Source organism: Uranotaenia lowii, chromosome 3 (genome assembly GCF_029784155.1).
Source record: "Uranotaenia lowii strain MFRU-FL chromosome 3, ASM2978415v1, whole genome shotgun sequence".
Taxonomy (NCBI): domain Eukaryota; kingdom Metazoa; phylum Arthropoda; class Insecta; order Diptera; family Culicidae; genus Uranotaenia; species Uranotaenia lowii.
Genome location: NC_073693.1, coordinates 255,325,024 through 255,351,419, shown reverse-complemented (window position 1 = coordinate 255,351,419; position 26,396 = coordinate 255,325,024). Strand labels below are relative to the sequence as shown.

At 38.2% G+C, this 26,396-nt stretch overlaps 1 protein-coding gene across 1 annotated transcript in view; it reads right to left on the bottom strand.

The window, feature by feature from the left end:
* Nucleotides 1–591: 591 nt before the first annotated feature.
* The window catches only part of LOC129755038 (uncharacterized protein DDB_G0283357), a 175,719-nt gene continuing 149,914 nt past the window's right edge, over nt 592–26,396 (bottom strand). The window contains exon 4 of the mRNA XM_055751337.1: nt 592–5,764. Within this exon, the coding sequence (XP_055607312.1) occupies nt 4,133–5,764 (1,632 nt within the window). The 3' untranslated portion in view covers nt 592–4,132. The remainder of the gene's footprint in view (nt 5,765–26,396) is intronic.

The window sequence follows — 26,396 nt, the reverse complement described above, 5'->3', positions numbered from 1 at the left end:
ATTATTTTCAAACGGTTTGCTCTTCAACAATGATAATAGTAATAAAAATAATATAATTATTATTTACAAAAGCACGCATTCACACAGGCTCACGCGGGATGTGATGGCAGCCATATCAGCCGGGCCGATGCAAATCAGATAAAATTGTAATTCAATCATTCCGGGATCATCGGGTTTTGGCCTGGGTGGGTTCGCTGCGTTCGGATTTTAATTGTTACAACATCCATCGGGTGTGGCGTGGAGATTTTGCTATTGCTGAATAGTCGGTAAAAATGGGTGATTTTATAATTGAAACGGGTTGTTGCGTTGGGAAGAAAAACAACTCAACCAACCATTATAATTGAATTGGCGAAAGATAGAACGTGGGAAGAGAAGAGAGAACGGTGGTGAGTTTAAAAAAAAAATGAATGCAAATGACCGAGTATCATTGCGGGATTTGCCAATTAATATCCGAACGCCTTTTCCACGTGATATCGATGGGCGAAATTATATTAAACGAAATTAATTTCCAATTTATTGAAACTGAACGGGACTAGTGAATGATGATAACAACAGTGCGCTGCAGATTGTCTGCAACGTTTTTTGTTCTGAAAGGTTTTTATTTTCTCATTTGTTATTCTAGCTTCTGAAAGATGTGTGTGATAGTTTGTTTTTTCGCTTCGTTCAGATTACTCTCTTAAGTTGGAATATTTTTCTTCAAGATTTAGTTTCGATCCGGCTTTTTGTTTCTATTAGATTCCTACTAATCCGTTTGGTTATAGTTATTGTACTGAAAGAGTTTCTATTTACAAAGTTTAGCTTCCTTAAACATACTTTTTACAATTTCGGCTGACGCGTCAGCCGGGAACTTTACAAAGTTTTAATTTCTTTCATTTAAAATTTTCTTTTACGTTATCATAATGATATGGTTGGTATTGATTATTATTGTTGTAGTTGTTTGTTTGTGTTGTTGATTCATGCGATTTTTGCTTTGTTTCCTAGACAAAAGTTCGATCTGTAGGAGCTGCTGGATGTTCTTATTGATTAGATTAGGGTAAAGAAGTGATTTCCTATTTTTGCCTCTTTCAGGATGGGGATTGGAGTTGTCAGAACGGGACTTTTGAACAGGTACGATTGATAAGAGATTGCGATTGAAGTAGAGAGTAAGCTACTATCATTGTCCGGAATTGCTAGATGATTGTTGTCAATTGACGAATCTATACTACTGACTGTCGATTTGGCTAACGGGATTGACGTTTTCTGCTAGTTCGTAGGAATATTTACAGTGATTTTCGTAATTTTTGAGGACCAAATCGATAACACAAGACAATTATCAGGTACGGAAGAATAAAAAAACGAAACTAAAATTCAAAAGAATTTGCCAAATGAATTATTTTGAATCGAAATTAATAATATATTTATTCTAAATCTGAATTCAGAATATCAGCAATTTTTGGAAGTACAAGAGAAACTCTTAAAAATATGGATTGCATAATTGCAGCCGATTAATTTATTAAAAATACATGTCGTTAAAACCCCTCAATGTATGCAGCACTTCGATCATTTATTTTATTAGTAACAAATAAACGGAAGAGATTTTAAGGGTTTTAAAAGAACATCGCAAATTTGTTAATAAAATTTTTCGGTTTTCAACCCAGAATTATTTGGAAAGTTTAAATTTCATTTTCGCTTTCAGTTCCAAATTATCAAAATCGCTTTGATATTTATCAATTGTTTTCCCAATAAATGATGATCTACCACCATAAGTCAAGCCATCACGTTTTACAAATGGCGGCATGAGATGGCCGGTAGCATTTTAAAAATTGGTAGATTTGCCGAACTGAACCTAGAACAAAGTCATGCGGGTGGATCTAACAATGGCTTGGCTGAGAACGAATAAGACACTACGGCTTAAAAAAGGGGGGGAGCAGCAAAATTGAAGCGCAATTTTTTTTCACCACTTCTATGTTGATGGGACCAACAAAAGCGGGAACACAATAACACAAAACATCAACAATAAACACAGTCAGGGGGACCAGGGCAAACGAAATGGGCGTGGCCTCCCGGTAATTGCTGTGTTTAGTAGTTGGTGGCGTCATTATTACTGGTTCTGGCTATCCGATGTTGTTGTTTTACTGTTGACTGGATCCCTTCTGCGATCGTTCTTGTGGCGGCAGTTTGCGCCCCCCTTTGGCTTTTATTTCGGTTTGTCGATAGTTTTTTCGCCTACAGCCAGACAAGAGAGGAAGAGGAGCGAAAACACATGCTACCGGGCCGAAACGTTGAAGGTACTGAAGAGTAGAGTTGTGGAAAAAATCGACGAAATTTGGTTTTTAGAATATCAAATAGCAAACGAAAATAATGATGGACTCGGTCAAACAAGTTTGGCAGATGGTGAGCCCTTGGCCAATGCGGGTCTAAAAAAGCGAATAAATTGAGAAGGGGGCCGAACATTAGCAAGGATAATGTATGTATGTAGAAATTTTGGAAACACAATTGATGTTTCGGCAAAGGGTTGTGCTCATCGAACCGATCATTCGACAATTGGTTTAGTAAGGTTAAAAATGCTACGAAAATATATCAATTAAAGTTATGCCTCTCTTTGACTTTCAATGGACGTCTTAAAAATGTTTAAAACGTTCAAAAATTGAATCTTACTCTTAATTTGAGAGAAAAAACGGAAATATTTGGTAACTGGTTCGAAGGACCAAAACATTCCAATCGACTTTTATATCGACTAAGTATTTATGAAAGTTTAAGATGATTTAAATTATAAATGTCTAAAATCGATAAGAATTGACTTACAATGTCAAATCATGGTACGAAAATCAAAGTTTCTTAAGGATCATTCATTTTTGGATAATTAAAAAAAAACAAACATTGGGATAATTAACTTAATAATCTTAATAAATCCAAAAATCCACAATTCCTTGCAATCAAATTCATCCAAATTATCTCAAACACCGGAACGAATATAAATAAGTCGCTTCGACTAACTCCAACCGTTTGGTTTGTTGTGATTTTGTTTTCTTTTTGTTTTCCGTTTTTCATGCTATACAAATTCGGACTCCTTCCGAAACATCGGCGTTTCTGGGAGGTCCGGGAAATTTCACCTAAATTTTAATTACAACCGCTAGAGTACGTTCTGTGTTCTTTGTGGGAATCTATAAGGTTCCATCGAATTCTATTTAACAATTTACGATTTTACGGGGAAAGGTGTTGTTTAATTTATCACTCTCAACTTCTTTCTAGGTTTTCGCTTCTGTGATTTCCGTTGCCTACCCAAGGGCGCGTTTTGACGCAGCCGAGGGCGGAACTTTTTCGCGAAGACGGCACTCGTTCTAGGATTCAGATTTGTGCTCTTAGTAACTTTTTTTTTTGTTCTTTAGATTTTAGTTGCTGCTGCTCTAAGTACCTAAATTCTAGTTCACCTTTGAAAGGTTATTTTTTCTTTGTGTAAAATACCATCCTGATTCCTCTAAATTGTTACTGTATTCAAATTGTTTTTTTTTTGTCTGCTCAGCTAATGATTTCAAAATTTGATACTCCTACTACTAGTGTCTGTGTAGCTCGATCTTTGTTTAATCTTTTCATTTCGTTTATCTAAAGATTTTTTTTTCTTTAACTTATAGTCAGAGTTTAGGGTAGAGAGGTTCTTCTTCTAAAAAGGGTACTCGAACTTATGAATAGGTAACAGTCTTTCGCCGGAAAGCGTGATGGATTGATTGAGGGGGACGATAATTTACAAAAGTGACTCTCACTCTCACACACTTACAATCGAGGGTTTTGGGGGTAGTTCTTACAAACTTATGATATTTTCATGGGGGGGAGGGGATGGGGAACTATTTACAGGATTAAATTAATCAATTAGAATAAGAGGGGCGGCCGACGGCCGATTACTAAAATTAAAATCACATTTGTTGGTCTCTTAGCCTACGCGAAAAGGTGCAGCAATAGGGCGCGTTCGTTTTTCGGGAAGTTTTATTTGAGTCCCGGTCTCAAGGTAGAAGTACATTTGTTTTTCTTAGTAGAAGAAAGAAGGGGACGCGCTTCATTAGATTAGAATTTTCCCGTATACGAGCTGCGATATGACTGTGGTTTTCTTCGTTGTGGTAGCGATCACTGCCGGAACCGGCCCAGGGGAAGCCTGTTCTCAAGAGTCCGTTCCGGCCGTTTGGGCGTCGCCGAGGGATTGGGGCTGCTGGTGTTGCTGCAACGCTTGGAGTTGTTGGGTTGGTGTGGATTTTTGCTGCTGCGGAGTCAACAATCGAGGCCGGCACCATCCGGTGCTTCGATTGGATGCCTGCGTGTGCTGACTGTAGCCGGAATCCGAGCCGAAACTACTGTCCCGAGAGTAGATGGCTTGAGGGTGGCCAGTAGGTCCAACGCCGTTGCCACCCGAATGGTTCCGGAAGGTGGTGAACTGGGGTAGGATGTAAGGATAGGCGGGACCAGCGCTGCCACTTCCGCTGCTTCGATCGCTGTAGGATAGGCAGGCATCGTAGATGAGTCCCTCGTGAAAGACCGGCTCGTGATAGATGTACTGCGAGGGGTCCTGGCTGGATATAACGGCCAGATTGCTTGCCGGACCGCCGTTGTTGTTGTTGACGTTGTTGCTTTGGATGTACCGCCGCCTATCCAGGGAGCGTGGATTCGTCCGGGATCGATTGGAAGTGTGATGATTGTGATGGTTGTGGTGGCCGACGCCATTGTTGTTGTACGGTGGTCGCCCGTTCCGGAAGATAGTCGAAACTCCCGGCGGCGTGCCGACGCCATTCATCGAGGCAGCCGACGCGGACAGTTGCGTGTTGATTCGGTTCCGCCTTTCGACCGGATCGCAATCGTCCTCGATGGTGCTGTAGTAATTGCTTCGCGTACTATTGTTATTATTATTATTCAGACTATTGCTATTCACAAAACTATTGTTGTTGAGGCTATTCAAATGATTGGAACCGGCCGTTGTCGGTCCGGCAGCAGCAGCCGTTTGGTACGATGGCGGCAATGTCATCATGGCTCGCTCGTCATACGGCATCGCCATCATGGCCATTGCCGCATTACTGGAGGCCTCCGTCGGCGAACACGTGCTGTTGCTGCTGGTGGTCAAGTGCTTATTACCTCCTCGCCCACTTCCGAGCGTTGCGGCTTGTTGCTTCCTAGAACGGAACATTCCACCGGCGCTATTATTGGTTCCGGCAGCAGCATTGTTGCCACTATTATTGTTCCCACTCGCACTGCTCGCACATTCCGAGCTGGAGTTGGAGTTTCTATTAGTATTATTATTATTGTTATTGTTGCCACCACTAGAATTTGTGATGCCGGAACTGCTGGAACTGCCGGCCGCTCCCCCCGCCACCTGCCTTAGGTTATTGTCATTCCCTGACGATGACGACGAAAGCAGCGAATTCCGTTCCGTTCGATTCCGCTCCATATAAGGATCCGTGTTGCTGCCGCTGTTGGTACCGGTACCATTACTACTTGCGGCACTGCGGTCATGGTAGATTGTGGCCACCGTCGTGCTGCCGCCACCTGCGCCGACACCGACGCCCCCATCGGACGATGATTTATGGAACGACCGTTCTCCGGGCAGACTCAGCTCATCCTCGGCGAAATCGTCATCGGACTGGACCGGCGGCTCCGAATCGGTGTCCCTCGGATGTTCCAGCTCTTCGTACACGTTGTCGTGGGACCGGTACGGATCCGGCCCTGGCGAGGAGCAAATGAACAGCGGCGGTGACCGGGGCATCGGATAACCGCTCGGGTAATGGATCTGCTTCGGATGGTGCAGCTGTAACGAGAAAGGGGAAAATGCATCCATTAGAATAATGCGTATGCTACCGAGACGAAATGAAAAGGGGGCCCGAAAACAATAACATCAGCGATTGTCACACCTTTCGCAGAATTGAGGGGGGAATTCAACTTCATTCATCAATTTTAGCGCGCTCACTCACATGGTAAGGTATCTACGGTTTCTGAAATCAATCTCTCCTAAAGTAACAAAAACCGTTCGACTTTCCCCTTTAGGCCTTTGAGTGTTTGGTATTGTTGAGCGCTCCAGTTTTGTGTTGCTCTTAAAATAAAAGAATAGAATGCCTGCCTATAGAATTTTGCAAAAGGTACCTACATATATGCTTCTGCAATTCATTGGTAAGTGCAGTTCAATCGAGGAGAAAGAGGTGGTGAAGCTGAATGATGGAAGAAAAACAAAACCAAGTACACACTCGAGAGGTGTTAAAAGCGTCCTATCAGATTAAACCCGTACCTACTGTAAGGGGAACGGAGGTTTTTCTTCTGAGTGTGGTCCAATTCAATCTTGTTGAACAGGGGTTGCCCTTCAAAGAGTGTGTGAATTTTTCAGTCGAAGCCCTTTTTATTGAAAAAAAAAAATGTATAGAAATTCTTTTATGGCGACCGGCAGAAATTGGTTAAAGCTCAATAATTAATTAAAAGCGCCTACCGATAGGCTAAACTTGAAATGCAACTGAAAGTGAACATGTATAAAAAAAGGAGTTCATGCAATAGAATGTTTTTTCCTGAAACTCACACTGCACGTGTGACAAAGGTGCAGGAAAATGCCCAAACCCCCTACAATCTTCATTTGTCAAACACAACATCGACACATAACATATGCGCCATCCAAGCTTCTGGCAAACTTGGCTATTTGGGTGGTATTTTAGCTCCTCTACCTTTGCTTGAGTCTCCTACGCAAACCACCTGTTTTCCCCACCATCTTCATGCGGCAGAGCGATTTCTCATCTAAGTATGATGGCCCAACATCATGTGTGGAGGGATTGGCTCGATGTGAATCTTTGCTCGGTTGTTTGTCGTCCGAGTCGAGCGAGAGTGTATTTAAATGTATTTATTTAGTTATTTGGATACGTTTGTTATCCAAACACACTGGCACTGGCACTCGTTTGGTCCGTTGAATGGGTTGGCTCCTTTCTTTTGCCATGCGTATCTCCTTCTGCTTTCCTAAACGGACAGTTTTCAAGTGCTGTTTGATCACCATGATTTTACAGCGATCTTTGTCTCCTTCCTTTTCTCCTTTCAATTTCCACTTGACTCTGTCAAAAAACGAAACGGTTCAAAAAGCATAGAGAAAGATACTTCAGGAAAAAAGTACCCTTGGTTTCATCCCGCACCGGTGTGTGTTGGATACAAAATATGTTTCCTTCATAGATGGAATAATCCACTTTCTTCTTGGCATAGATACATACACCTATATTGATTGTGTCCATACCCAAACAGTACCCGCTCCTACCCCATTATTATTTTTGTTATTATGTTGAGGCTCTTCGAAGGAATAGAAGTAGGCTCCAGTTCCGAACGACGTTGTTTTATTTTTGTGTAAGCTCAACTCATGCTTTAGGTAAACACTTTGAAGATACACATACCTCAACCGGAATGATGTTGGTTGATGTTGTTTCTTCTCCTTGGCCGGTTGTTGGATGGAAGTTGGGATTCTCCGATGCGGAAGATGCGGGTGTAGCTCTAGCATGAATGTTTGATCAAGAGCTTTAAAATCTCGTTGTCTGTCTTTCGAGGGGGTGCGCAGAGTTTAAGTTTGTGATTATACACACCTTGAGTACGGGGACAAGACCACGGTTTGAGGGTGACAGCACATGTCTAGTCTTGAGAAACTTGTATGTAATTCCAATAAACTTATTGAGATACCAATAAATAATTTCAAATCTAACGAAATTTTTTATATGATTTTCAGTATATCGTTGAAATATGTTTTTTTTTAATAGTTAACGTAAAACATTCAATCTAAGTCTATCGATTGCCTATCGGTAGGCGTTTTAAGTTTAGAAATATATTTAGGTTAGTCTAGGGCTACCATATTTTGCAACGGCAAAAAGAGTTCGTGCGATTATTTTTCTAAAAAGTAAAGAAAACCAATCCACATACATTCATTTAAGTACAAAACCAAAACATTTCTGCCATAATTGTTCAGTCTTTTTTTTTATAAGACTTTAACATAGCCATTGATATATTATTTTTAAAATACACTAATCTTTAAAAAAAGTTACAATTCAGCTTTTCTTAACATTCTTAAGGAACTTGCTGTTGCATTGCATACTCAAAGGCGCTTATTGCCGTTCTAATACCGTATTTGTTTCCTCCCCTCGATCAGTGTTCCACCGTATCCGACAAAAACAAACACAAATCGTCGCCAGTGTATTGCTACCTCACTCACTCACACGCTCTCTCGCAACACTGACAAAATTTTCGGGGCACCACCGCCCGATGGCAGTGCAACACCAGGTCAAAATCAGTGCAACACCGTCCGAATAAACAAACAGTTTGACAGCACCTAGTGGTGCACCAGTGCAACACTAGTGCACCACTCGGCATAAACAAATACGGTATAAGTTTTGTTCGAATCGTCGAAGAAACCGTTATGAATATTGGATGGACTGTAGAACCCCACTAATCCGAGATAGTCGGGGGAAGGACCACTTCGGATTATCGGAAACCTCGGGTTACACGAATTTCATTGACACCCCTATCATTTTGTTCTGGTTTTGCATATAATCTGGGCGCAAAGCTCAATAAATACATGGAACTTGTATTAACATGTTGGCTTGCATAATGAGGAAGCTCGGAAACCTGGAGCTAGGATAAGCCGGGTTCGACTGTGTTTAAGCAAATGGCTGGATTTCACTTTTAGAAAAGTATTAAGGGAAAACTGCACAAGACGCACTAGCTGGGTAAGATTGCTCATGTCATTCTTTCTCAAAAATACACTAACCTATGGCTTCGAATGATGTTTTTCTTCATTCAAATGGTAGCAAACAAGCTTTTTCGTCATTTGTTAGATGAAAAGTTCACAAAAACGACTTTAGTTCTTAGAAACAGAAGGATTAATGGAATCAGCGAGAAACCTGTTATTTTTCATGATTAACATTTAAGGTTTTATGGTAAACTGGCCTGGTCAATCTGATGAAACTACAGCTGAAGGTTGACGAAAGAGAATTTGATAATTTTCTGGCCTTATTGTATTAAAAAATGGAAACTTCAGCAGCAGACAGAATGTTTATTATTTGTATGTTATGGAACAACATTAATCTAGAAGGATTGCAAATGACATTATCGAAGAATAAGGGGGAAAAAAACTATTTCTTGTTTTAAACAATTACAACTGCGGCTTCACCGGAAAAGTTAACATCATCAAGGTTAGATTTGTATTCTCAAATGTTTTGTTTTACATAAACAACAACAAAATAGTCGTGCTTTACGTGAAATCCGCGATTGAGTAATTATCGAAATTCCACATTATCGAAAGAGGTCATTGTTGTTATAAGACTAAATGTCTCCGGCAGCAGGGCTCGAGGGCCTCTCACAGGCGCCTCGGAAGATTATATATTATAGATTATATATAAATTTATAGCAAGAAAAAAATACTCTCAAAAGTACAACAGGAGCAAACTTGTAGAAAATTATAAAAAGTTGAGAGAAATATGAGTTTATTCAAAAATGGATTCAAGAACACAAAAAGAGAAGACATTGGAGAATCCGCGGTATGTATGAAAGGGCAGTTTTACACTTAACCCTCTAGAACAAAAATTTTTTGCACTGGAAAATTCTCAAAGGCTCAATTTTATAATCAAAACAACTTTGGTTCTACGAAAATCTGTATAGATAAGACATTTTTATTGACCTCGAGACATGTTTGTGCGGCCCGCAAAGCTTATTTCAATTTGAATTTAATTCACGATTTTTCTCTACGATAGATTGTTAATTTTCATTAAAAACAGTCTACTAAACCAAAATAAATGATACATCCATAACTTAATCAACTATGCACGTCACTTGTTTGCCGTTGTTGTCCTATAATCAACCAGATAGTAGACTTTTTTGTAGGTTTTAAGCTTTATATTGAGTTCTTTTAAAGGCATGGATGCAATGTTTTTTTTTATTGGAAAAACGTAAGATAGGAGTTAGTTAGGTCATAATTTTTCATTAAAAGTAAAGTTAAAATTGTATGATTAAGAGAGAACTATTTTTGTTCTTGATTAATGGAGGAAATAAGGAAAGGATTATAGATTTCTTTTCAACATGTCATAACATGTAATTCTGTGACTTGTAATTCTGTGATTCAAACCAGAAAGTTTGTAACGATTACACAAGGGATCTTGTTTTTCGTGCCTATGTTTCAATAACTGGTTTAGTAAGATTTTGGCGTCCTGAATTCAAAGCATTTCACAGATTTTGTGTTCTACTTGCGTGTGGAAATTTTTAAATTTATCAGTTTTAGGTAAAATTGATCTTTTATAACTGATTAAAACATAAACCTACATGAAATCCAAAAGCTGACCCTTCAATCAAGGACTCGGATATTGCCAACATATTCTTGTATCAGAGATACAACGCTTTAAAAAAATTGAATTCTTCAATTTATAGATATTCCAAAAATAAGATTACAATTTCTTCTGACATCATTGAAGAAAGTCATTGAATATTGGATATAAAAATTTTTAAATCATTCAACTACTTTGTTGAAGTCTGCGACATGATTTTACTGACGGTGTAAAAAATAACAAAGATTCAGTTTAGTTTAAATTCCTCTTTTTGCAGGTTTGGCAAAAAAACAAACAAATACACTGAATATAATTTTCACTTAAAAAGTAAGTGATATAGGTAGTGAATTTTCGCCATACGTAATTTCAATTGAATTTTAAGTGACTGGTCAAGTGAATTTTATAGAACACCACTTCTATTTTAAGTACTTACATTACGCTTTCACCGTAAATTTATTGATTGAAAAATTCCATCGTAATCCCAAGGCAGATCGGTTACTGCGGATAGTGCGACTTCTGAATCTTCCCTGCTGCAAACCAGAGAATCTGTCCAGTCCAACCCACAAGCTGAAACATGATAACACCTTTAAATAACTTTTTCTTAAATCACGTTTAACACAAATGAAATGACATCGCCCAGTAAAGAATTGGGAAAATCCAAATCCAGCATAAGCTTGAAGCGCTGCTCTTTAGAATTTGCGGCGCTAACTTCAAGTTCAAGTGACGACTGAAGTGAATGTGGATGAATTCACTTGAAATTTAAGTGACTGCCAAGTGAAATGTATATGTCGCACTTGAATGGAACAAATCACAGGATCCTTGTTTTTAAGTGAAAAATCATGTGTATTTTAAGAGTGAATTTGGGTATAGTGTAGAAAAATCCATAACTTTTTTCTCAGAATTCAAAATTACTTGCGGTCTTTGATTAAGTTGATCATCGAGTCAATCGGTATTTGTATTTGACAGTTTTGTTAAAAAAGTACACAAACAGAATAAAAAATTTATTATCTTTTCTCTTATTTTTTCTCGAAAACTGCAAAAAAAAAAATAAAGAGAAGAAAAAGCTGACAACAAAAATAAACTATTTGGATTCAGAGTCCCCGAATGCGTCAAAATCAGTTCTGAGATTCCTTGCATCTCGGAAAAATGTGAACTTTGTTTTTTTGAGTCATTTTACTTCATAACTAGCAATCTACATTACCTAAGTCATAAGATTTTCATGATCCAGCCTTAGAAAGTCTATCTAAGAGGTATCTAAATTAAGTTAAGAAAAATTTTGAAATCTATAAAAACATTTTAGAGTCAAAAATCAAACTGTAACATTGACAAATGTCTTTAAAAATCTGTCAAATTGTGATTTTGAAACCTTGCTCAACATTTCAATGCAATGATTTCATACGGAACTTCAAATTTAAAAAAAATATTTAGAAAAAGTTGGTTTCACGACAAATTAAAAAAAAATGTGAAAAAACTATTGTGACTGGTTTTTATTGATGTGGTATTGATTTTCTTTTTGAAATCGGCAGTGCAGTCTAAACAACTTTTCGACACAAGACTAAATAGCTGAGGTTAAGCTCCATTAAACTTTTTAGTGGAAGTGATGACGAAAAATACCATAGCATCGGTTAGAACAAAAAGGGGATTTTCTCATAAAACGGTTCAAATCTTTTTACGAACCACCTAATCTATAATTTTTTTTTTATCAAAAATTTAATCCAAAATTGTGGTAACACTTAGACCTTACTTCAATTTTTTTCTAATCGAAAAACATATGGACCAAGGATTTCCGAGGCTACCAAATTGATATTTTGGTAAAATCCAGTTTTCACATGGTTTTCAGCTTCTTTTATCTGTAGCTTTTGACAACTGCTTTGCTTATCAAACTATTTCAATTTAGTATGGACTGTAAGATTATAGATAAGATAAGCTTTTTTGGAATATTCTGCCCAAAAAGTAAGAAAAATTAAGGATTGGCTCTGATATCATGCCGATTTTAGTAATTCCCTCTAAACGTGGGGTTGGTCTTTAGAGGGGTGAACCCTTGAAACGTTTGAATCAAGAACGTTCAGGTGAAAATATGAGAAATGTTGAACACGGTTGGCAAATCACTGAGAAATTCCTAAGAATCGATTACAGGTTGGTAGGTTTTTCCTATAAGTCTCGCGAATGTCAATCTTTAATTGTTTGATTGACTTGTTTAAAATTGAATTGCATTGGTTGTCCGTACGATAGGTTTTATTCCAAAGTTTTCATCAAAAATTTCTTCAACTTCTCATTAAATTCCGTTAAAGAGGCAAAAGTTCACAAACCTGAATTCAAGTATAGTGAAGTTCTTGGATGTTTTCAGAGCTTATATCAAGGTTCCTGAGCAGATTTTTATGGAAAAAAAATATAGCAAATTGGGTCTGAGAGTAGAGTTGCCAGATGTCCTGATAAATCAGGATTTGTCCTGATTTTCGATTTTTTTTTTAAATTATCCTGTATTTTCCAGATTTTTGAAATAAAAGTTTTTCAAATGTAGTGAACTGTCCAGATTTTTACCTAGTTAAATTATCAGGATATCGTAGAAATATGTATTAAAATAGTTAAACTGATAATAATGTTCGGTTCACTTGATATTGAGATAATGTTTTTCCATATAAACTGCAGGCCTCAGTGCATAAACTAAGGCGTCTAGAGTATCTGTATTTCGCCTTTATTTATGCAACTTAAGCAGAATTTGTGGTGTCCTGAAAAATCCTGATCCTGATTCATCATGTTGTCCTGATTCTGATTCATTATGTTCCTGATTCATCATGTTGTCCTGATTTTTGACAAATTGCCATGGCATCCCTGCCTGAGAGCCAAATTTGCTGTTATTTTGCTTGACAAACGGAGGTTCACAGCAAAAAAATGAGAGCATCATACTTGGTTAGCAAATTGATACCGAATTTTGCTTTTATGCGATCAAAACGCAACCTCTTTGTTCATATGTATTGAGAGCACAATAATGCCAATATAAGCAAATAATGCCAATATGCTAAACAAAATGTTAGCAAATTTGACTCTCAAGAAAGGTTGCTGAAATCACAGAAAAATCTGTAATTTCACAGAATTTAGAGCAAATTTACATCAAAGAATCTGTGTCACAGAACACAGAATTTTGAAAAATTCACAGATTTCATAGAAATTTTAAATTTTGAATTTATATCCAAAATTATAATTTTTTTGGACAGTATCAAATTTAGATCTCTTATTTTGAATTGAAAAAGTATGATAAGATTGGTAATGATAATTGATTTTACCCAACTAAAATGTGAAAAGACCCAATTTATCATAAATATTCTAAGAAACTCAAGGAAATAGCATAACAGAAATCCATCACAGAATTTTTGGGTAAAATCACAGAAAATCAGAATTATTTTTCTCAAAAACACAGAATTTTTTTCGGCAACCTTGCCTTAAGGCGTGCTAGCCAAATTTGATATAATTTTGTATTAAAAATATGCTCGAGCTAATACTGGAATATTGAAACTAGAAATTCCTGGTTGAATGAATTGCTGTAACAGATTATCAATAAATACGATAAATTAAGCAATCAGCAAAGTTGTATCAGAACGTTTTCCACAAGGCTGCCGCTTGTCTCCCGTAATGTTTAACTTGATTACTGCGAGAACATTACACCATCATAACTACCCATGAATGTGTTATCGTAACACCACTGGACATCGACTGTGTTATAATATTAATTGTTCAAGCCCACCTTTTTCTCTGTAATGAGAATTTAGTATTCGCTAAAAATTGTACATTCTGTACCTTCCTCGTTTAACATAAAGTTAGGCCGATTCCTGGCGATACAATCTTTCGGTATGTTTTTCTTAGCGAATTTCAGTGGCTGGAATTTCATTAAACTTAACAATCACTGCTGGTAGTTCAATATTCGAATAGATTCAAGTCTCTGGAACAATATTTAAATAATCAGATACATGTTCCCATCAAGGTACAAAAGAACTCAGAAAACATATTAGATTGTTTTCGTCGAATTCGAGACTATTTAATGTTAGGAAAACACTTGAAGCTATCCCACTTGAAGTCACACCACCATTCACGAAATGTTCGAACACAATAGAGAAACACACTATCCAAAATGTTTGAAGTATGTATTTACTTGCTTTCTTCCTCCTTCCCCAGGAACATTCCCAATCGAGCCAACTTCAGTCAAGTAATTCCCAAAATAAGTCGAGTCGAGAGCTTGAGGTATGTGTTTGAATATTTTCGGAGTTCTCTAGGCCCACACCAAAATATCTGACTGACTGACTTCTAGACTGGCTCCTCATTCGAGAACGCGTTAGGCCATTGTTGAATTATTGTTTGAATAAACATGATTAATTCAAAATTCATTGAGTACCCGGGCAACTGGAGAGGGCTGACGATGGTCAGTCGGTCCCTGAAGCCCGGGTGGGGAAAGGGGACATGTATGTTTTCAGACTGTTTCGAAACCGGGAAACTGTGTTTCTAATGTTTATTGGTTCGGTATACAGCTTAGCTGGACTAACTTTAGACACTGACTTGAAGAGGGCGTTAAAGAGCTAGGTAAATGCCTATGGGCTTCTCGCCCGTGTATGGTATGATTGGCGTGTGTGGAAAATGGCCATCAAACTCGGTGCTGACCATCTTCAAACTTCCATCGCATTTTTTTATGGTGCTCGTTTGGCTGAGTGGCGTTTATGATTCAAATTTGAACATTGGAACAACATGCCTCTCAGCTTCGGTCAAGATGTTGTCGAACAAAAATCTCGAGTGATGTTTTGGTACATGATACTTTGGTGTTGTTATTTTTTGTTAAGCTTTTTTAAAAAGGCTTGAAGAAGTGATGTTTGTGTGGCTCCAGTTGGATGAAAAATTTCATTGATCATGCGTCATATGACAAACCTAGAATAGAACAAGAAACATTCCCATTCCCTAAAATCCCAGAAACAGGCGCAAGCAACGTTCCCGCAAAACAATTGTCCCGGTTAGCCACAACAATAATGGAAGTAAATGGGACAAAAAGAACACCGGAACATCCCTGTCTCAATATTTGGACAACCGATGTCAAAATACAAACTATTCAACCCGCTCGTGTGTCGTTTCCGTCAACTGGCTCCAGTTGTGTTTGATTTGCGCTTTTGTCATCCTTGCGCGGGATAAAAAGATTCCATTACAACTTTTTTTTTCGGTTTTCATACAGGTACGCCTGGAGTCAGTTCTTACTTTTTGTATGTGAAGATCCACGAGCTTTATTCGAATTCCTTTATTCGATTTTTTTTGCCCTCCTCTAAGGAATCTTTTCTTCAAGAGACCGGTATTGTTGGCTGGGAATAATTTCCTGTCTGGGTTTGTACCGCGAACATTTTTTGGAGTGCAAGTTGGGAGACAGAATAAGTAGGTAAAGGCATGAAAGCTTGGAACAAGCACTCTAGGAGAAGAATTTTCGGTTTCGGAATGAATCTTTTCACAGAACAAGTGAATGACATCGGGAGGCATGATATCGTATAAGTGAAGTTGGTTGTGGATTGATGCAAACGTTTTGAGATCCTTTCTGTTCTTTTTTCTTTCCCTTGCCAAGGAAAATGAAATTGTTAAGACAAATGCAGACGGCTGAATCTCTCTGATAGTCAAGAAACAGTTGTTGAGAGATGCTAACTACTCATATGTTTATATCATATTTCCTCATTTTTCTTTTACATTTTGAATTTTCCTGATGAGAAAAAATGATTTTTCCTGGAAAGCAAAACATAAACATACTCTTTTTGTAATAGGAAATGTTAACGAAAATACTGTTTAACTAAACTCCTTAAAGTATGCAATTTTTTTAAGGAATTTCACCCTCAGTTCGTTGAGACATTCAATAAGAACCTATCTTTCTCAATGGGCAGCCAGTTGCAGAAGATATTTCGTTCGTCCAATGCCTGTCTCTAAGATGAAACCCTAGAAAGTCATGTAGCAACAAAATTTACGACACTTGCGTGATCGAACAACATCCACATCCTCGCGCTACCCCGGGATGAAACGTCCGTAAGCCGTAGGAAGATTGACACGAATCCCCGTTCGGATCATGTTTCACTAAATTGATACACAAAAAAAAAAAATGAACGGGAACCAACTTCGAATTAGGTCCGTCTTGAAGAAAAAAAAATGCTTCCAAGAATTAATCCTGGAACTTTAAACTTTCCAAATATTGGGCTTCCGAAGAAATTTCAAAAGCAATTCTAATTCCCCTATCACAATCGAAAAAAGAAAACCAGCACCCGGCAATAGGAATCGCTAAATCAAGATTCGAAGAAGATATCGGAGAAAACGTAATAACAATAAACATAATCATAACGTCAGCACCAGAAGGCGTCTCCTGTTGGCGAAGCGCTGAGGAAGACACCAAGTCGAAAGATGGAAAGGGAGTGATAGTTCAACGGATAATCAGATCAACTGTATTTGCCGGCGGCGGTCTCTGGTGGCGTTGGCAGTTGGGTGACAAAAAAGAAACAAATCCTGGCGATGGCTTCGTGTAAGATTTTGGACAGGACACTTTAGCGCTGTGGGTTTGAATTTTTTGCGATTTTTTTTGTTACATTTTTTTCATCGGGAGGAAGAAATGTACGTCAAACGAATACACTTTAGGAGTGCAATTGAATTTCCTTAACGAATTTTGCGTAGCCAAACTGCTTTTTTCTTTAAAAGAATTTTTATATAAGGCTTTCAAGCATCATAATTGTTAATCGATGATTAACTCGTTGATGGTAAATGCGTTCTTTTGTCTTCAAATTTTCGATTCATATTGGTTGCTTCTGAATATGCTAATCTTTTCAATAAGACACCTTATAAGTATGTTCTGTTCGTTTGCTCTACTCCTCTTTTTCTGTTCTTGTCTACTCTACTCTAAATCACTTCTTTTCTCTGTTCTACTTTACTATACTCAACTCTACTTTATTCCACTCTACTCTGTTTTACTCTTTTCTAATCTCTAGCACTCTCATCTACTCCTTTACACTCCACTACTTTACTCTACTTTACTCTTCTCTTTTATACTCCGTTCTTCTCTACTCTTCTCTACTCTACTCTACTCTGCTTTATTTCACTCTACTCTACTCTACTCTACTGTACTTTACATTACTCTACTCTGATCTACTCTCCTCAACACTACTCAATTTCACTCAATTCTATCCTCGTCTTCTTTATTCTACTGCTAAAGTCTACTCTATTCTACTCTACTCTACTTTACTCGCCTCTTTTATACTCTACTCTACTCTACTCTACTCTGCTTCACTAAACGCCATTTACTCTATTCTTCTCTATTCTACTTCATTTTACTTTACTCTACTCTACTTTACTCTACTATGCTCTACTCTACTATACTGTACCCTACTCTACTCTACTCTACTCTTCTCTACTCTTCTCTACTCTACTCTACTCTACTCTACTCTACTCTACTCTACTCTACTCTACTCTACTCTACTCTACTCTTCTCCACTCTCCTCTACTCTACTCAACTATACTCAACTCTATTCTTCTCTCCACTACTCTACTCTACTGTACTCTACTCTACTCTATTCTACTCTACTTGACTCTACTCTACTCTACTCTCTTCTTTTCTAATCTACTCTGTTCTGTTCTACTCTATTATACTGATTTGGGCTTTACTCTCCTCTCTTCTACTCGCTTCTTTTCTACTCTACTCTACTCTATTTTACTCTCCTCTATTCTTCTGCATTGTCCTTTACTCTCCTCTATTCTATTCTACTCAACTCAACTCAACTCAACTCTTCTCTACTCTACTCTACTCTACTCTACTCTACTCTACTCTGCTCTACTCTATTCTACTCAACTCTACTCTACTCTACTCTACTCTACTCTACTCTACTTAACTCTACTCTACTCTTCTCTACTCTACTCTACTCTACTCTACTCTACTCTTCTCTACTCAACTCCACTCTACTTTACTCTACTCTACTCTACTCTACTCTACTTTTCTCTACTCTACTCTTCTCTACTCTTCTCTACTCTACTCTACTCTACTCTACTCTACTCTTCTCTACTCTTCTCTACTCTACTCTACTCTATTCTACTCTACTCTACTCTACTCTACTCTACTCTACTCTACTCTACTCTACTCAACTCTACTCTACTCTACTCTATCCTACTCCACTCTACTCTACTTTACTCTACTCTAGTCTACTCTAATCTACTTTACTCTACTCTACTCTTCTCTACTCTACTCTGCTTTATTCTACTCAACTCTACTCTTCTCTACTCTACTCTATTCTACTCTACTCTATTCTACTCTTCTCTACTCAACTCTACTCTATTCTACTCTAGTCTACTCTACTCTACTCTTCTCTACTCTACTTTTCCATACTTACCTCTACTCTCTTCTACTCTACTCTCTTTTACTCTACTATGCTTTTCTCTTCTCTATTTTTCTGTTCTTTACTCTACTCTAATGTACTTTTCTCTACTCTACTCTTCTGTACTCTACTCGTTTCAACTCTGCTCTACCCTACTCTTCTCTCTGCACTCTGCTCTACGCTCCTCTTCTCTACTCTCCTCTACTGCACTCTATCTTACTCTATTTTACGCCCTCTAGTCTACTCTTCATTGCTATTAATATTGATTTACTTAACGCTTCTTTAATTAATTTTTTTCTTCGTTGCTCTTCTATACTCTGATTATCTCTGATTTCCTCTGATTAACTCTGATTTCCTCTGATTAACTTTAATTAACTTATCGAAATAAGATATGATGAAGTCTATTTTTTGAGTCTTCCTTCAGTCGTGCGTAAGAGTGATTCTAGTGCAAATTTTCACGCTTGAAACATTGGAAATTAAAAAATAATTTGTTGGTTTTTTTCCACAGAAATTCCCATGTAGGAATACATAAGACACGAGTTTTTCTCTGCATTTATTTGTCTTCAAAACAGGTCCAAAGATTCTCACAAAATTCCTACAAAATTTCTCATCAAACTTTGAGCACTCAGGAGCTAGAATCTAATTCCAGGGAACAAACAGACCAAAACGCATCAAGACCCGACGAAGACAAAACTTGATGTTGTTGAAACATTTTCGGACCCATCCGAACCGAAGACGGAATAGAATCAGTTTTTTCCACGGTCGATGAATGGATAGAGTCGGATCCTATTTCAGTCAAAAACTTGGTCGGTTGACGTTTTCATTTGTCTGTTTCTATCCCTCGCCATCATCATCAGCAGCATCTGGGGGTGTCTTCCAGCAGATCTTCGCTTAGAGAGGCGCTTCCAATGCATACGTGGCGATGGCTTTTGTCTTTTCGCTCTATACGTTTCTCTATCTCTATCCCTGGTTCGGGTTGTCATCGTTTCCGATGAAGACGCGAACCAATTTGAATGGTAATTTAGGAGCGCGTTGAAATTTCAATTCCCCCGAAGAACGGACGGCCAACTTTAGGTTCGCTTAGGATGCACACATGAGGAACCATACAATGTTCAGCGGGGTGTGGTGTGTCACAACCGCAAAATAGTTTCAGGTCCATCTGTTGTTGGTTTTGAATTTCCGACTAAAATTATGATGAGTTCTGAGTTGCTTGTTAAAGTCTCTTAGCGCGGCGCAGAGCAGGGAGAATATTTTTCCTCGAAATGTCCATAGCAGCAGCAACAGCGAGCATTTTGCTTGCATGTCAGGTTGGCGTAAATTTGTACGACAGAGTTTCGCTGTCTAATTCCGAAAAAGTTTACCCGGGAACAATAATTTCTATTGGATTGCTTCGGCTTGGCTGTTGTTGTTGGAAGGTTTTGGTAGCTCGAGCAGCATTAATTGGTTTTGGCGCGCTTTGGCAGTTCGGTGTCAAGTTTGAAACAGCGGGGTATGAGGACACCTTTTTTTCGGGGAAGAACTTCACACGCGTGTGATCGCACAAGCTGAACACGATGGGCTCCAAAAGGTCGAAAAGACTTCGAGGGATAGAAAGGGGCACGAATGTGAGACGCAAGCGAGCCCACACCTGGACATAAACATGTTTGACAGCATTATTAGACAGACACGAAATTTGATCATCACACGCCAATCATAATTCGCTTCACATTTCCACCTTCTTCGGGTTTTTTTTTCTTGTCTACCTCCTAGTTTCTTTCACGTTGGAGCAACTGTGTTCAAACCTCAAGACAGTAAGTTGATGGCCAACATGTTTCCCCCCTTTTGTTGGTTAACAAATTTGTCGAAAATGTTTGATAAATGGGTCAACACTCATTATGCTCAGAAACTAATTAATTTAGGGACAGATGCTTGATCAGATATGATCGAAGTTATGTCGTAGAGCAACAGACTTGAAAGATCCTCAGAAGACAATGATGTTTACAGAAATTTAGTACCTCGACGTTTAAGATTATAAATCGCTATGCCGTTCAAATTCATTGACTAAAGGCAATTTCTACAAATTTTTGCTTCCGCCTTGCAAACGAGGGAATACTTCGGAGAAAAAACAAAAATACTGGAAATCAACTCGATACATTCAACATCTGCTCCCGGGCACGTGTTGTGGTACGGGACAATTTCGACGAATGCCTCCCAGCTGGATTTGCAATTTACGTTTCCGATTGGCGTCTCGCAACATAAGTGCACTTTTGACAACAACCTTCCATCACTAACCAGGTTCGAGGGAGAGAGAAGAAGAAAATAGCATATCTCTTTCTCAACCATACCCTCAAACTCAACATAGCTCACCGATCAGGAAATCTTATATTTTTTGCTTCCAGTTTGCTCCCCCCGTTAGTATGCAACCGTAATCTGAAAATTCTTTCCATCTGGTTTCATACTACTAGGAACCATCTAGTTCAAGTCTAGCTTGATATGAACCGTCGTCATCGACAAACGACTGCAGCAATGATTCTGATACATCCTTTTTCGAAGTCTAGTTGGAGCGAAGGAATATTTAGTTGAAGATTTTTGTAGCACTCTCACTCCCCCCCGCTTGGCTTCCGGATAATATTTTTTTGCGTGAATCATTTTTCGCTGTTGCATGTGGTTCTCCCCGGAAAATGCACATACGTAGTTCAAAAGGGAATTGTAGTTTTTATAGGTTGGAACTTTTTTTTCTCGTCCCTCCGACTTTGTGAAATTTACTTACTAGCGACTCAATCGAGTTTAATTCGATTGAGGCAAGGTTTTGAATCATAAACTGTTCGCTTTATTTTTTGACTACTCTGAGGAATGGTTGCACTTAACGAACTTTGGAACCTATGAATTGTAATCGTGCACGATTTAGAACTTGGAACGGCCTGGTTACTACTTGGGCTACTCAGAATAAATGATTGAAAAATTAAAAAAACGAATGATGATATTGATCGGGGAACTGAAATGAAGGGAGAAAATTCGTCAATGATCACACAAATTGTTCAGCCAATGATTGAATTTGTTGCAATTTTTGGCAATTTTTTAGAGCAAATTAGAAGGTTTGAGTTCAAATGAGAGAAACCAGTGCTCAGAGAGAGTGAAAATGTGCTAATTGTTGCAAATTGTTGCAATTTGTGAAGCAGTTGTGGAATTTTGATCATTACCACTCCAAATACAAAGAATTCTTTCTTGATTTCAATCCCTTGATATTGATTGTTTGTCTAAACTGTTTGGAGCGGAAGAGCTTTTATTCTTTTTGCGATTAAAGACTTTGAAATATAAAGGAAGCCTTCTGGCAAAAATGTTGCTCAGCCCATACTTCTGAAAATACTTAAAAATTAGAGAGGAGCCACGAATCAGAATTTTGTACATGCTTCGTGAAAATGCAAACTACACGCACGCAGAAATAACTAAATCGTTACAGGTGGCAAAATCAACTGTCACCAAGATAATCGAAATCCGGGAGCCGCTGTGTCGAACAGAAGAGTGGCTAGCACTTTCAAGCGAAACTCCAATCTCTCCGTTCGAGATGTCTTTTATTGGTTATTAGAATAAAACCAACGGATCATATGTAGATTAGGATGATAACTAAACAGTAATTACAATTTAAGATAAAAATTAACACAGGTCTATACAGTTCTTGAAACAGTTAACATTTTTCTCCGGAACACGTTCCTCGAAACATCAAAGTCTAAATGTTCAGAAAAGCGATTGAACGTTTTCAATATGCCGATAAAGGCGCTGTACGCCCCATAGTTGTTGAAACGAATATGGACATAGAGCTGCAAAAACTTGTTTCGCAATCCTCGGGGACGCACACTGAGAGAAATGACCTCCAGCAAAACGAGACAGTTAACTCTGGACGTTAAGAGAGGATGCTTTGTTGACGTTATAGTTTGTGTGAATTTTAAACTCCAGCCGTTGATCGAGAATAACGCCCAGATCGTTGATGTGGTCCACCCGAGAAATGATTCCGTCTCCGAGAGCGTACTCTGCATAAAGAGGGTGTCGCTTACGAGAAAATGATACGACCGAGCATTTACTGCGATTCAGGGGCAGGCTATTGAAGTCACATCATTGAGCAAACACATTGAACTGCTGCTGCAAGAAATAGGCCAAGAGGACAGACCGTTTATGGTCTGAAAGAGTTTCAGGTCGTCGGCATATGTAAGTTTTTTGCAGTCAAGAAGCAAGCGTACGTCATTAAAATATATCACGAAAATGAATGGTCCAAAATTACTTCCTTGAGGCACACCGGAGCAGGCAAAAAAAATGATTTGAAAAGGAGTCACCAATACGAACGGATAACTTTCGACACGTTAAGTACCCAAGTAACCAAAAGTTCCATAGAATGGTCTCTTAGAAGCTTACTCATCCCTGATTGAAGGCTTTATAGCGTTCTACTCAGCTGAAATTTTAAGTTCTTATTGATACTTTCAAGTTCCATAAACAAAGCTGTGTAGAAGGTTACTCAGCTTCAAATGAAACTTAAAAAAAAATCTTGCAAAAATAAAGCGTTACTTTTTTACTTTGAATCCAGATCTGGTTTAATCTTTATTACTATTTATATTTGTTTCTATTTTCAACAATTTTAAACTTACTTGAAAAATTTTTCTGCATGGAGATTTGGACCTGAACCTGTGGAATGAAAGCTGAGCACGTTACCTTTGAACCATGGCTGTTTTCTGATTCAATTGTATTTAAAGCATCTATTTGGAATAATTTACGAGTTATCCTTTTAAAAGTAGGCGGGATGAAAAATAGTAAACAATCAGCTTCAAAAAGTATAAACAGAAGTTGTGAAACGAGGACTGCCGTACGAAATAAATTATCCTTGCCTCAACTTTGCACACCATGAATAGATAATATCCGTGTAAGTCGTATCCACATTTAAATTTGAACGTAAGTGCACGAACTGAATTCTTTTTTGTAACATATGTATCTCATTGTATAATGTTTATTTGCAGTTCAGAAAAGGAATATACCTAAATATGTGGGCCGTGAACAAGCCGCTGCAATTTCTGTAACAATACAATCCAATTTTTAAAAACTGCAGAAATAGATTCTACACGAGGAAGTTGTAATTTGTTTCTAGTTTTTTTTAATATTTTCCTAAATTAAAACACATTTCAAGTACATTTTAGATTGGCTGAAACCAAACAAAACAAAATTTAAGAAAATTATCGATTTTTACGGCAAATCCTCGCATTCAACGTTGGAATAATAATGAGCTCAATCGACCCACATTTCCTAAGTGTCCATCGATGAACTCCCCATCGAAATAATCTGCCTTTGATGTTTGTTGGAATGTACTAGGTGCTGGATGTGTCGTTGAAAAGGCAAACAAGAGGAATCGGAATTAATATGTTCCTACAAATGCGGAAATCGTAAAAACTATGAAATGTAGTCTAATAGTGAATATTCATATGTAATTTAAATTTATATATAGTTAACAAGAAGTTCGTAACAAAGCACGATAAGCCGAGTTGATATCTGGACTTTTTAAGGTACTTAGAACGCACAAATTTGTTATATGCTACTTGTTTAGACTTTTTATGTTCGTTCAGAAGTCCAAATGAAGCACTTAAGGAAAACGGATTTTATTTCTCTCGAGTACCTTTCACACAGCGAAATGTGAACTTTAAACGTACAAGATTAAGTAGCTATGTGACTTTTGGTTACTTGGGTAATTACGGAACCAGTGCAGAAGGGATCCACAGAGAAACCCAAACGTTCGAGCTTTACGATAGCGATATCGTGGTTCATCTTGTCGAATGCAGCAGAAAGATCAGTATATATGGCGTCAGTTTGGGTTTTCATAGCAAAGCTGTCTTGCACAAAAGGTGTGAAGGTGAAGGTTCTGGAAGCGCTTACTGGCTTTCTTATAGGCAGAATTCAATTTGCGATATTTGTTCTTAGTGTAGAGGGACTTGTGCTTGCTGTAGTTACGTAGTGCGCGCTACTTATTCGTCTTCATAGACTTTCAGTACCCCAGGGGGTCCATAGATTAGTAGTCGTGCTGCGTTTTGGCACATGGCAATCGATGATATAATTCAGGATGTTCGCAAACGTCTTGGCAGCTGCATTGGGATTAGAGAAATCGAGCTCAGCCTCCCAATCAATGGAGTGCAGGACCAGAAATACAGCTTTGAAGTCAACATTTTTAAAATCGTGATAGAAAGCTGCGGTATCGAGTAAAATCACTAGGGCTGGAAGATGCGGGACAGTTTTAACAAGAACAGCAGAAGCTAATTCAACCATCGGATTCTTGATCCCTTCGTTCACGAAGTTGAGATCAAGCATACGGCCGTTTTCATTTTCAATTTTGTTGATCTGTCGAAGAGTCGCGGTACTCAAGGAGTTTAGGAAGATGTTGGAGGATGCCGAGCAGGATCTGGAAATAAAAAGCCGCTTGGGGAGGAGCACCAGATAGATTGAAGTCGCCGATGATGAGTATGTCATCTGCTGGAGAGCAAATCGAACGTACCTTAGACAGGCAGAGCGAAAAAGGTTCAGCTAAAAGCAAGTCTCCAGAACGGTCAGGGGGGGCACGTTAACTACGCACAAGAAGAGTTTCCGATCACAGAAAATCAATGCGAATCCAAACACTTGTCTTGTGCTGTTTAGGCCGGATTTGGCATCCTGCCATTACGAATAAAAGCTATGGAGTGGTATGCCGCTAACAACATTCAGGTTGTGCCCATAAGCACATCCGTAAGAAGACCCATTAACTGTAAGCAGCGATAAGCAGTTTAAAGCAATCTGGCGATCTACGCCGAAGAAAGTAGATTTTTTTTTATTTGGATGGATTTTAACTTCTAAGAGGAAGAAAGTGGATAAGGTGAGTGTACCAAAACTGATGGCAGACGTCAAACGAAGATCTCGCCAGTTTGGACCAAGTCGACCGAAATCTTAACTGAGTATTATTTCCGTCTTTTACACAGATTGAACTTCAAAAATAAACAAATAATCATTTTACACACAATTTAGTTTGACCACTTTTTGATCCGAATACCCTTAAGTCCTAAGGAACTACTGGGTAACCATCTGTTCGACTTATCATCATGCGGTCTAACTTCCATTTGGTTTAAAACCTATCCGATAGTTTTCGCAAACCATTTGGTTTGACGACTTTCGAGTGAATAACCGTCGGGTTTATTGCCCTATCGGCCTTTTGTTCCTTATTAGGGTTGCCCGGATATGTAATACAAAATTTGGGAACTTCATTTGGTAAAACAAACAAAAAAAAACTTATAGTGTTGTATTTTTTTATATATGCCTCTAAAAGGATTTTTCGTGAAAGTTTTGAAAATTTTTTTAAATCTGTCGATGAGTTTTGATAAAAAAAAATTCAATTTTTTTAAAGAATTTGTGAGTATTGGCAAAGTTTTCTCGGGTATTGCCCGGATTTTGGTCGTCAATTTTGAAGTGAAATGTCCGGATTTTGCCTGTTTTTTTTATATAAAATTGCCCGGTTTTTTTCGGCCAGGATACATGTTAAAAAAATTCTGACAACCTTATGTTATGTGTATGTATGTTTGGATACCACATCGATAGCAAGGGCCAGCCTTTGTCTAGTGTGTATCAACAATTCTCCTAAATAAATGATACAGTGAAAACCCGATTTTGTCACACACCGATTTTGTCTGCCCCCGATTTTGTCTACCCCCGATTTTGTCTCATTTTTTCACCCGATTTTGTCATCATTTTTTATTCAACGCAAAAATACTAAATATCGCCT